The sequence below is a fragment of the Natator depressus genome, chromosome 2 (genome assembly GCF_965152275.1).
Source record: "Natator depressus isolate rNatDep1 chromosome 2, rNatDep2.hap1, whole genome shotgun sequence".
NCBI classification, from domain to species: domain Eukaryota; kingdom Metazoa; phylum Chordata; order Testudines; family Cheloniidae; genus Natator; species Natator depressus.
This window is the reverse complement of record NC_134235.1, coordinates 119,811,858-119,825,402: the sequence shown is the minus strand read 5'-3', so window position 1 is coordinate 119,825,402 and position 13,545 is coordinate 119,811,858. Positions and strand designations below refer to the sequence as shown.

General features: G+C 43.1%; 1 protein-coding gene across 1 annotated transcript in view; it reads right to left on the bottom strand.

The window, feature by feature from the left end:
• Nucleotides 1-1,009: 1,009 nt before the first annotated feature.
• The window catches only part of PIGN (phosphatidylinositol glycan anchor biosynthesis class N), a 145,542-nt gene continuing 133,006 nt past the window's right edge, over nt 1,010-13,545 (bottom strand). Inside the window, exons 29-30 of the mRNA XM_074944973.1 lie at nt 12,901-12,953; nt 1,010-1,661 (exon numbers count right to left, since the gene is read on the bottom strand). Coding sequence (XP_074801074.1) covers nt 1,538-1,661; nt 12,901-12,953 — 177 coding nt within the window. The 3' untranslated portion in view covers nt 1,010-1,537. The remainder of the gene's footprint in view (nt 1,662-12,900; nt 12,954-13,545) is intronic.

The following is a 13,545-nucleotide window of genomic DNA, read 5'->3' as shown; positions in this document are numbered from 1 at the left end:
GTTTGTAGCTGGTTTCTCCCAGCCATCCTTCCTGCAGGGAAGACTAGTTTCTTGAGCCTTAGATGGCTGCATGACCCTAGTCAAGTGCCAGATAGCTGGGGTAGGGTAATGGAACTGCCCCCATGATGAACGTCTGGCATACTCTAGTCTTGGCTGCTAGCACTGTTTGTGGCATACATCTGCTATGGGTCCTGTGAGTTCTGGCTGCAACTCAGAGCTGTGATGTGGTGCTATCCCGTAGTGTGATTTGTCAATGATGCTGTTATGTGTTGGGATTAATAAGAAAATGTGTGTTTATAATCTGTGGGGGTGTCCTATTTGAAGGCCAGTCTATTTGTACTCGGTGTAGACATGCATAATCCCCAGGACCTCCTGTAATGTTTTGTGTGGTTTCAAATATGAAAGCTACTACAATGGCAATATACCTTGCTCTCTGACAGTCGTGTATACAACCCTTGTTTGACTCATACAATAGCAGAGCTCAGTGGGTGATGAAGCCCAGAACTGTATGCGCAGGTTCTGGTTACTTTGTGGCCCTGGGGTTACTGGTTTGAAATCCTGCTCTACCTGTTGGAGGGGGATTGTCACAGGACAGTTCCTATGTGACTCACAGCAGGTTTGGAAGCTAACGGGTGCTATAGAGGGCCCATGATGACAGAGCATGTAGGTGCTTCTGTCTGGTGATGCACTCAGATGTCTCATGGTGACACTTGGTGGTTTGCCTTTGTGTTGGTGTCTTGCATAGCTGTTAACCAGGTGATCATTTTGTGCAGGAGCTGATTGCAAATGTTGGCAGAGGAGGAAACATCTGAGTGGCAGAGTGGACATCATATGCAAAATGAGTATCAACTCAACAACTACCAATGCCAAGCTGCTGCTTCCACCTATTCTCACACATTCACAGCTAGTGAAAGTTGAGGTGACCTCACAGTTACCTGATGCATATTTTCTATGCTGTATAATATCACAAAGCATTGGTCTGTTCACATTTACTTTATTGTGTTTGTCTGTGTAAGACTCTTACGTAAAGGCTGTGCTAGGCCTGGGATAAGAGCCAAGCTTTTGCAGGTGTGTGATACAAACGCTGGAAGATTCATAGATATTAAGGTCAGAAGGGACCATTATGATCATCTAGTCTGACCTCCTGCACAATGCAGACCACCGAATCTCACCCACCCACTCCTGCAATAAACCTCTCACCGATGTCTGAGCTATTGAAGTCCTCAAATTGTGGTTTAAAGACTTCAAGATGAGTTATAGTAAGAGAAAAATACAATAAAGATGGTTGCTGATGTTTTAAACCAGGACTGAATCACTGTTTTTATTACAAAAAATATATTTAAGGAATAAAATTAAGACTATTTTACCCAGCTGATCTCTAAATGCCAATCTGCAAGCACAATCTCAGTCACAGGAAAGTAGAAAATCTCTCAATGGGATTTTGGCACGCCAGTCCATTAACTATTTACATTCCAGAGGTGGACACTGGCTCACAGTAAGGGTGAACATTCAAATAGCAAAAACACTTGTAGCTCTGTCACATGGAATGGCGTTTAGTTCTTCCCCAAAGTTCAATTCTCTTTGTAGTGAGCAGCTGGGCCAGTCCACTCAGCAGCATGATGAAGATAGTGAAAACCATCACAAGGACATAGTGGCTAATGCTGCAACAGAGAATGTTACAGATCAGATAAGACAAAAATATTTTAAACCTTTGTAGTAGAAAACTGAGTTAGTCAAGTAGCCTTGGTAACAATTTTATTACGTAATTATGGGTCCAACCATGTATTTTTAGTAAGGCTTATAGGTGAACAATTCCAAGGAGACGATATAGTGTATTTTTAAGAGAGATGTTTTATCTACATATATGAAATTGGCTACCCTTTGGTTCATATTCCTATTAGTAGTTCATCTACTTCATTTTCATGTTCCTCCAGCACTCTTGGATGATTATACAGCCCTGATGACTCACTGCAATTTAAATTATCACTTTGTTCTGACTCCTTAACTTAACAGAACCTAAATTTTTTTTACTAACCCAGAACTACTCTTTGAAGACATCTCCCCCATTGGCTTGTGTCAGACTTCATCACAGAAGTAGTTTAGCATCTCTCCAGTGTTCTTTTCCTGCACAATCACTCCCTTTGCTCTCAGATAGTCTAGCAGAAATATTAAGCCTCTTGCAGGTTTCATACTTCTGATAGCATTTAAGATTTTTAAAAATTTGTATTTAGGTCCTTGGCTACTTGCCAGGTGAGACCCATGCTCACCTCTTGTACACCTCTAACACACATATGTGTGATAGTATCAGTGCTAGAAATAAGCATGTAAAGGGGAAAATCTGCTGGAAAGGGAATAAAAAGATATTAACTGAAGATATACACTAGTTTTAAAAAGATTTAAGTGGTCCCGACATTAGTTAAGGAATCCACACAGCTGCAAATGTCTGTATTTTTCCAGAGGTCTAGGGCAATTGCTATCAGTCACAGTGAGCAATCTATATCTACATCTTGCCAAAATTTTCAGGAGCTCAGATCTGGGATTTGGGAGTCAGCCTATTAGGGAAACAATGGCCAACTATGAAGCCTGAATCACGAGTCAGAACTTTCCCAATGTTTTGGAACTAGCGTAGTCGAGGGCAAAAGGTGCTGGATTGTGAGCCTGGAGACCTGGGCTTTATTCCTAGCTCTGTTACGAACCTATTTTGTGACGTTGGACAAGCCACTTCACCTTTCTATGTCACCACATCACCTCCCACTTTTTGCCTGTCTTGTCTGTTTAGATTGTAAGATCTTTGGGGCAGGCAGTGTTTTGTAAGTTTGCACAGGGCCTCATGCAATGAGATTGTTATCTCAGTTGGGATCTCCAGATGCTACTGTAATACAAATCAGGTTGGGAGGAACTGTGAATCTGATGTGGCCATCTCCACGTACCTTCCCCAGGATTATAAGCACAGCTCTGTGTATTCCATAGTCATGGAATTTACTGCAGAATCCAGCCCTTGCCACAGCACTATGCTCCAGATGGTTCTTCAGAAAGGGCAGGTTAACTTCAAACTCCATGAAGTCTGAGTTTATTTACAAAAAGGATTCCATGGACCACTTGGAGGTTTAATGATCTGGAATTTTTGCCTGAGGACTCATTTTATTTGACTCTGTAGCAGTGAAAGAGCAGTGAGGCTCATCATCCTGATGCAATCAATCTTTAAGACACTCCCCCTCTCCCCAAAGTTGTGACAACTTCAGTTCAAGACTTGGCATCAATGGGGCATAATTTAGTTCTGTGACGTGTAGAAACACTGGATCTTAACTTGGAAAGCCTCGACACTGACCATAATGGAAGACTAAAATTATTACAAAGGCTTCCATTGAGAAGGAAAGTCTACAAACACGCTGTGAATACCTGCAGGAGTTGTTCTACTCAAAAGTGATCCGACTCCTACCATACCAATTTTTTTCTATTGCATTTCAATTAAATAAGAGATAATAATTGCCACACTTTATATTGCTCAAAATACGTACAAAAGAAAAAAAAAAATCAACTAGCACATATAGCCTAGGACTCAGTGATCATAGTCCAACTGAGCACCCTATTTTACAAGCCTCATAAAACAGCAGATTGGATCTGTGCAAGCTACCAATCGCACATACTGTAATTAAAATACAAGTACTTCCTAAAGTGAAATAAATGGCAACTCACTGAACGCTTAAATTATGTACGAGGAGCCATTTGTCTCATGTTGTTTCTCTGTAAAGAAAATACTCCCCTCCCGCCCCCGTTTTAGCTAAACAGACACTATAGTACATGTTTTACGCTCCTGCTATGCTTCTACAGAGAATGTGTAAGTTCAGAAGCTGATAATGTTAAATTTGCTTTGTCAAAGTGCACAAAGGCATTACTTAACAGCCCGGTCAGCACACTTTGGACTCTGCCATTCACAGGAACATTTGCAATACCCAGATAACATGATTCCCTCTCAGGAGAAATTCCTAACCCTGGCAATCGGGCTGTCTGTATTATATACTTGCTCTAAGTTTCAGTGTAGCAAAAGAAAGTACAGAAATGAAAAACAAAACAATCACACACAAAAAGCAAGAAAACAACTTTTCTCAACATTGTAAACTAAAAGCTGAATCGTAGCCCTACTTGCCTCCATGGTGTGGAGCCTGCCAGCACTGGTGGACTGTATGACCCCCTCCCCACCCCAGATATGGGGGATTACACAAACCCTAAGGGCACAATCCTGCTCAGGGACAGCTATATAGCACTTTAGTGTTGCCAACTATTGTGATTTTATCACAAATCTCAGATGATTTTCTTAAAGCCCTGGCTCCTGGAGTCTTGTGATTACGTGAGAATTTGGGCTTTCACATAAAAGAAAAATGAAAGTTTCTAGCCCTCGCAAAAGCCCATAAAGAAACCCCACATTTATTATTTCAGAAATCATTTTTAAGCCCATTTCAACATTGTGTGGAGCCTGATTCATGATTTCTCAATGCTCGGTGGTGGCAATACTGCACTTATGCAGTCACTTTATTCTTCCCTACTGCTCAAAGACTGGGTCAGAGGCTTTGCCACACCTGGTTGCTAAGAGATGATGTTGCGGAAGCACAGGACATAATTCCCCGAACTAACTGATATGTAGCTAAGGAGAAACACTGCGCACCACAGACTCTCCAGTCACTCCCAGGTGACAGCTCTGAAATAGAAGACAAGGCACAATCTAACTGAAGGATCCCTGTATCCCTGGTGATCAATAGTTAGAGAGCGGGAAGGAGTGACACAGTAATACCCACCTGCCTAAAACATTTTCTACTTTTCATAATATGGGCCCTTGGATGCTGAGTGTATCCAATAACTTGGATACCCCCTTTCTTGCCCAGATGCAGCTTAATCGGGCATTATTACAGGCTTACTGCAGTAAAATAAATGAGCTCAGCACAAGGAATGGGAGGGACTGGGACATAGGGGGCCGCTTGATGGGGCAGAAAGCTCATTTCTTTGAACTTCTGGGCCTCTAGGAAACTCCCTGAGGTCTTGAGAGTGAAGAATAACTTTACCCTCTCCCCCTTTGCTCTGGGATTGACCATCCCCTCCAGCATCAGCTGACTCAGCACAGAGTCAGTTTAGATGGCAATAAGAGGCAAATACATACTATCACTTAGCTGCATACACCAGATCATGACTTGTCTCCAACGGAACTACTGTCACAAAAAACTGATCCTTTTTGGTTTTTTTTGGTTTCTTTCCATCACAAGAGACTGTTAGTTAACACCATCTCTAGGCTACAGATGAAGGACTCTTTCCAAGTTATCTCTGAAATACACACACAACTACTAAATGCAATAGATAAAGTCAAACTACAGTTGCAGGGTATTAGCTGCTTTCTTTTCTCCACAGTGCCAGCCCTTTAAAAGATACCAGAGATTGGTTCCTTCATGCATTTCTAAATAAAGGAAGTGTACGTAGGACTATAGCCACTCCTTGCATGTTGCACTACACTGACTGAATGGCTGTACTTCTTGGCTAAAATATCAGGGATTTGAAAGAGGAAAAAATCATGCCACAAATACAGTGCACATGCCACAAATACAGTGCTCCTAGCCAATTAAAAGCAATGCTAGTCCAATTGTTATCACATAATGGCACTCTGCCAATATATCTGAGCATATCAGCACCTTGTACTGCAGTGATGCAGAGGCAGCTCTGCTTGGAAAATTAGTTTAATGCTGGGATAATGCTGTTATTTTAAAAAAAGAAACAAAAATTTCCAGACTGAAAGGCAGTATTCAAGTGACAGTGAGGAAAGTCTCAGTATCTACATGCTAACGTGCCACACCCATGACTGTGTCTCTGGTTACAATCTATGATTGGTAATAGCTAATACAAAATTACTTCATCTGAGCTCAAGGCCAACACAGGAAAAAAACTGTTGGGTTTTGGACTTCAGGTGAGAGATCCTAGAAGTTAAATGTGTGTGAGGGAATAGTATGCAGTGTTGTATAGTAAAAGGACAGGATCAAGATGGGCCAGTGCTTAGAAAGAAGAGCTGCTCAGACAAAAGGGCTAGGATGGCAATACAGTCATGGCAATGAAAAGAAGGGTAGAGATGTCTGGAGGAAAGGCTTAATGAGAATGGGGCCAAGGACAATATGATGTCAGGAGAGATCTCTCAATAGAAAGCTGAGTGTCTTGGAATGTGACGATCAGGGCTGAAGACCAAGGCTGGGGCTGGGAGAAGTCTAGGTAACAGGAAGGGGCACACAGTTGGCCTGGGAAGTAGAAAGGAGACACTCATCACAACAGGTGCTATCCACCAGTCTGTCTTCTTCTTAATGTCATATAACAGAGGGATGGATAAGGTAAGAGGCGAGAGATAAGCAGGAAAATGAGGAGGGAAACAAAAGGTAGAAGAGGAGAGGATATAGACAAGGAGGAAAAAAGGGAAAAAAGAGAAGAGAAAAATGGAGAAAACCCATCCTGCTCAGAACAGCGTCAGGCAGCCACAGAGAGCATTTTTTCCTCAAAAACAGCTGACTCCAGGATCATGGGTAGCAGGAGAGATAAAGCATAGGTCTTACATAAAAGATACAGAAACTGGAATTTTAATGAAAATAAACCAAATGGATAGAAAGGAGGGATGTCATTTTATTTGTTCATTAAATGTTTCTACAGGACATATTTTTACCGTGTGGATGGGAATGACCCAGGTCCTTACTCCAGACCTTGATTTTGGATTCTAAACCTGCCACAATTTCAGCTTCTGACCTGCTTTGGCCCTTCCACCCACTCACTCCCCACCCCCGAGAGACCCCCATTTCATATGGAATGAATTGCAAAGCCAGTGACTGTCAAATGGTCACCATAAGCTAGTCATGGTCCAAAGTCCACCACAAGGGTGCTGCACTTGGTTCTCTTGTTTCAGAGATCTACTGACAAACAGTCTCCGACTCCTTTCTCCAGTTTCCCATTTAAAAACCTTCATTGTAATAATCAGGTCTAGAGTTTTGAATTTCCATAATTACAGCTACTTTACTATGCATACCAGTGAGTGTAGTACACAGACATCTGCTAGCTATTTTACTGAATTGTTAAAAAAAAAAAAAAAAAAAAAATGAATTCCACTAAAGCAATGGTCTCCAACCTTTTTACACCCAAGATCACTTTTTGAATCTAAGGGCAACCCAGTATCTAGCTCGCTCCCTCCCAGAGGCCCCCCACCCCTTCCCCAAAGCCCCCACCCACTCACTCCTTCCCCCCTCCTCTGTTGCTTGCTCTCCCCCACCCTCACTCACTTTCATAGAGCTGGGGCAGGGGGTTGGGGTTCGGGAGGGGGTGTGGGCCCAAGGGGTTCGCAGTGTGGGAAGGGGCTCTGGGCTGAGCCGGGGCATGGAGTTTGGGTGCAGGAGAGGGCTCTGGCCTGGGCGGAGTGCTGGGGTACAGAAGGGGGGTACAGGGTGCTGGCTTTGGGAGGGGACTCAGGGTGGGGCTTGGGTGCAGGAGCGGGTTTGGAGTGCAGGGCGGGTATGGGGTGCTGGCTCCGGGAAGGGGGTTCAGGGATGGGGGTTGGGGTGCGGTCTCCTGTTGGGCAGCACTTACCTCCGGTGGCTCCTGCTCAGCTGTGGGCACAGCGAGGGTCCCACACTGGCCCCACACTACTCCCGGAAGGGGCCAATGCGCCCCTGTGGCCCCTGTTGGGGTGGGGGGGAGGGAGTCATGTGGCTCCGTGTGCTGCCCCTCTCTGCAAGCAGCTGCCCCCGCAGCTCTCCCAGCCAATGGGAGCTGTGGGGGTCGTGCTTGCAGGCGGGAGCAGCGCGCGCAGGGATACCCCTGTCCCCAGGCCCACGGGGCTGCACTGGCTGCTTCCAGGAGCAGTGTGGGGCCGGGATAGGCAAGGAGCCTGCCTTAGCAGCAGCCACAGTGAGCTGCTAGAGATCGTGATCAACCAGTCAATTGTGATCGACCAGTTGGTGACCACTGCACTAAAGCCACTTCTGCAGCTCTTCCATAGATTAAGGGCATGTCTACACTGTTGCAGGGAGTGTGGGGGGAGTAAAGGAGGGGGATGGTCCCGGAGCTGAATGTCTACACCACAGTTAAACAGCCCCAGAACCTGAGCCCTGAAAATCTGACTCAGCTGACACTGGCCAGCTGTGGGTGTTTCATAGAACCATAGAATATCAGGGTTGGAAGGGACCTCAGGAGGTCATCTTGTCCAACCCCCTGCTCAAAGCAGGACCAATCCTCAATTTTTGCCCCAGATCCCTAAATGGCCCCCTCAAGGATTGAACTCACAACCCTGGGTTTAGCAGGCCAAGGCTCAAACCACTGAGCTATCCCTACCAGTATAGACATATCCTTTGCTCTCCATTGCTCAGGGGTGTGAAAAATCCACATCCCCTGAGTGATGCCGTAAAACCGACCTAGCCCCTGGTGTAGACAGTGCTACCTCGATGGCAGGGGTTCTCCCGTTGACATAGCTACCACCTCTCAGGGCGGTGGAGTACCTAGGCTGATGGGAGAAGCCCACCCGTCAGCATAGGCAGTGTCGTCACTGAACCGCTACAGTGGTGCAGCTGCTCCTCTGCAGCGTTTAAGTGTAGACCTGCCCTTAGCAATGCTCATGGAGACCTAAAACCAGCTTTCTGTGCTGCATCTATGCCTCATGGGTTTTGAACCTGCAGCAGGAGAGTTTAAATTATATCTATTTCTGTAACTTCTGGCAACCCAGTTTTACTATTGTAAAAACAGGGAGTGGCTGGTACAGTGTATCTGTAAAAACGATACATATAAAAAGGGATTTAATGGTTTCTTCTTTTATTCCTGGCTATCCAAATAGTTAGCTATTTGTGCATACTGTAGGTGAATGCCTTTTAAACATTAAGACAGTCTCACTGCAATTCAAAATTAAAAAAATGGAGATGCTCTGTGCTCTCTCTGTAAGGTTGTTATTCAAAATGTAAGAATGTGTCAGAATAAACTTCACATGTGCACACTGCAGACAGACGAGGATTCAAATACATTAAAGGCACAAAAAGGCTGCAGTTTCCTAGAGGCAGAACTTAACAAACAAACAAAAAAAAGTAACGAGGGTTCCAATGCACAGTATGCAGTTTATGAATATCTCAAAGTTCCTCGGGTGTAGGATTTAAATAAGCCTTCTTGTGCAGATCACAGATCCTGGCACAGGAAACGACTCTTAAGAATTCTGAGGGATAGCTTCAAAGTTTTACCTTAGTTTTATACCAATTTAAAAAACAAACAACCCCATGAAATCCTCCTTGCAAAACAAATTCAAGTCACCTTGGATCGGCGTATTAAATGAGAGAACGGAAACTTTCTGAAAGACAGTAAACAAATATGGTAGTTGACAGTTAACTGAGCAGGGGGAATCTGTGAAACTGACAATTTACTGAGAGTTGTGCCATAGACATCAATGTTAAGGTCTGCTGTCACTGAACATCTTCATTAATGATCTGGAAGAAGGGAGTAAAAAACAGCAGCCTCATTAAATTCACAAATGATACTTAATTGGTAGGGGATGCAAACACCAGTGAGGACAGAGACATTGCAGGGTTAGAAATACAGATAGGAGAAAGATAAAATTATCTTGCCATTTGGGAAAATTCCAGCTAATACATATGTAGTTTTTGTGGGTTTCATTAAACCTCAGCTAAACTGTTGTGACCTCCACCCTTCATTTAAGACAGCTGTGAGACACACCTAAGCGGCCTCACCTAAAACAAAGGGGATATATGCCAGCCATCCCAGTAATTTGGACTTTTGTGAGTCAGGGTGTGTGCGAGAGACAGACAGCTTCAGCTGAAGGCCCACAGAGAGGCAGAATGAGATGAGGGGGAAAAAAGCCAAGCACACACAGCCTGAAAGGAATGCGTGTGGCCCTAGAAGCAGCCTAGAGAGATGTTATGGGTCAGAATATTGGCTGAAAGAGTTTGGTGCTATGAGCAAGGAAGTGGTCTCCTGTGTTTGGTTCTTCCTGTGTTTGGAGAAGCAGGGCTTTGGTATTTTGCTTGACGCAGACTCGATCATCAATTTCTTGTCACTCTAGGAACAGCCTACAGGTCTCCAAACTTTAACTAGCTGGTCATATCAAAAGGGGTAACACAACCATAGGTACAAAATGGGGAGAGAGGAGAAACATGGGAAACTGATGTTGGAAAAGACCTGGTGTAATAGTGGCCAGCAAATCAGATATGGATATCGTACTGTTACTGCAATGGAATATGGCAGTAGAAAAGACAAATGCAATTTCAGTCACACACACTTCATCTCTGAACAGGGATGCAATGCTGTAGTCTCTTTCTATAGAACTCTGGTGAGACCACTGCCGGAATACTGGACTCAGTTCAGGATAGTTCCCTTTCCGAGAAATATGGACAAACTGGAGGGAGACTAGGGAAGACAGAATAGTTTGAGGGTGGTGATTTGACTTGTGAATTAAAATTAAAATAATATTCTTGGCAAAACAACAGTGTTGATGGGATTGAAGGGACATAATTACAACTATGTTGATGCTCTCCAAACGTACACATACCATATAAAGGCTACACTTACTCTCTTCCTGGGGTTTGGCTTTATTGGTAACTCAGATAACAGTGACAGAACATGAACCTCACACAAAGCTTTCTCTCCAAGTTTAGGTGTTCCCTAGGGTCTCCCTGAAGGAGTTTCCCTCTGACAGTCATTCCAACCCCCTCCAATACTCCTAGATTGGTTGTATCTGCTGTAGCCTCAGAAGCAATTACTCTGCATTAGAGCTGGTTGGGAAGGGAAAAAAGAAGGGAAATTTTGCAAGCTTTTCTTTGTGCCTGTGCCACAGACAAAGATTACAGGAGGAGCTGGTAATGACCCTTATATAGTTGCCTAACACTTTCCTTTATAAAAGATTCTTTTTTTTAGAAGCACGAGTACCTTATTGTGTGCAAAAGGCCTTTGAAATGTGACAGGGGGTAAAAGCCCTCAGGTTAGAGAAGGGTCTTTTCTTTGTCCCATAAATTTCTATCCAGGTTTTGATGAGATATAAACTATTGAAAATCATGATTTACCTACTCTCACTTGCATTTCTCAGGAAAATTATTGCAGCATCCAAATAATAAGTGAACATCGATGTTCCAAGGCTAGGCTCATGCTACTACCAAAGCAGCTGTAGCGGGAGGGATGGGAAAAAGTGAGGCAAGATTATCCTCCTCCTGCACCCGCCCTGGCATGTGGCCCCTGGGGTCCAACCCTTCTCTGCAATTACCACCTTCTCCTGCTCATGTATTTAGTTTTGTAGTTCAAATGGCAGAGGTCTATGCTCAGTGCTGAAGGTTCAGGGTTCAAAACACCACGGATGATGCATGGTGGGGGGACTGTTTCAGTTGTACATAAGAATTCACCTTTTTTCTTAAAACCCTTAGGAAGTTACATACAAAAAGACTACACTGAAAAAATGTTATTTAGGTTGCAAAGCCAAGCACTCAAAAGTTAGAAAATGCAAAGTTTAAGGTTGCTTGTGCATTCTGCCTCCTTGTGCATATGCTTTATGATACAATCTTTAATTATACAACCTCATATGATCTTTTCCACAGGACTTAACTCACTCACTACACAGGATGTATACACAAAGGGGCAGAATACAGGTTGCATGTAATCAGCTCCCGGACGGCACCCCTCACCTCCTGCACCAAATGTAATGTGGCAGAGCAGAGATTGAGAACATGGAAGTATGATGGTAAAATACTCTTTCCACTATTTAATCTACTGCAATTTACGCACACTGGGAACTTTGGAAATGTGGCTAAGAGCAAAGGCTCAAACAGCCTGAAAATAAGTGGGAGGGGGAGAAGAGTAAATATACTTGACACAGCATGCAAAATATTAATAGGTCACTATTCAACTTTTATTTGAACAAGGGTTTCATGTGATAATTGGCAGGGTTTATAATTCAACATAGTTTCTATTAAAGACAGACTAACAAGCTATTTCCATGATTTACTTAGCAAAAACAACGAGGAGTCCTTGTGGCATCTTAGAGGCTAACAGATTTATTTGGGCATAAGCTTTCGTTCGTCTCTAAGGTGCCACAAAGACTCCTTGTTGTTTTTGCTGACGCAGACTAACACGGCTACCACTCTGAAACCTGTCATGATTTACTTAGGTATTTCTAATACTACTTAGGATGTCTACATCTGAAATTTGTACTCTTAATGAAATACTTCCTTCCATTCTGTGTATGCTGGTTTGTTGTTGCAGGAGTGGCCACAAATAAGGCTCTGTGGCCCCTACGCTGCACTGGAGTCAATGCTGGGGGGGGGATAGATCACAAAACAGGATTGGGGGGCAGGGGAGGGTCTATATTAGTCAGAGCCCTGATTTCTGTGGCAAAAACTGTGACTTACTTTTCTTCCCCATGAAAAGCCGTGGTATTTGTCATCCTTTCCAGCATGACTCCTGCATAAATTTGGATCTATAAATGTACAACGTAGGAGTGGTATGGGGTTTTAAATAGTTGCCAACTATTATTTTTAACAATTTTAATTGTAAAATAAAAGATTTGACTTCTCATAATTTCCAATGATAAACGATAAGAATAATTTAAATATTGTGTGCCATGTCTCTTCTATTTTAAAAAAAAAATCATATTTTTTGCCATGCTAAATCCATGAATTTCCCCACTTTTAGTCATGACAGCCAACCAATATTAAACATGAGTTCTAGGATGATAACATTACTAGGAGTGGGGACAAGGGCAGCAGTGAAACACTTGCTTTGGGAGAGAAGGGCAAGCAGTTGGAAGGAATTACAGGAACACTAACAGATAAATAATAACTGACTAATCTTTGGCACCTACTAACCTGAAGCTATCCTTTTAAGAAAGCAATGGAGGCAGATATACTGTACCTTGTTCCGATGTCCAGCCAGCTTCCATAATCTTTAACCAAAAAGAAGAAGTGCTGTGAAATAAGAAAATAATGTTGTTTAGTATATAAACATTGCACAACTTGAAAGACAAGACTAAAACCAATGTTTTCAGGTTGTTTACTCCAGGTTTCTAAGTTTTCAAGTGGAACAAGGGCAAGACCTCCAGGAATGTTCATTTGGACTAAACTAAACAAACAGCTAAAGAGGAACAAAGGCTGATTAGTTCTATGAAGATGTGCTGTGAAAAGCACAAAGGATTTCTAATAGAGAGCATTCCTCAAGAGAAAAAGCCCCCAAACAACTTTGTTGTTTGGAACAATGGTTCTCAAATTTGGCAGTGACCTCAGAATAGGCTGCACAGCTGTTTTATAGGGACTCTACCACAGAAATCGTGTATGACCTTGGGTAACTCAGTCTCTCTGTGTGCCTCAGTCTTTCATCTGCAAGATGGGAATAATAGTACTTCCCTACCTCACAGGTATGTTGTGAGGATAAATTACACTAACGAGTGCAAGGTGCTCAACTACTATGATAATTGAAGCCATATAACTACATAAAATAGATTTTTTTTAAAATTTGTCCTGATTTACAAAACACACTCATAAAGCAAACTGTTGACTTAAT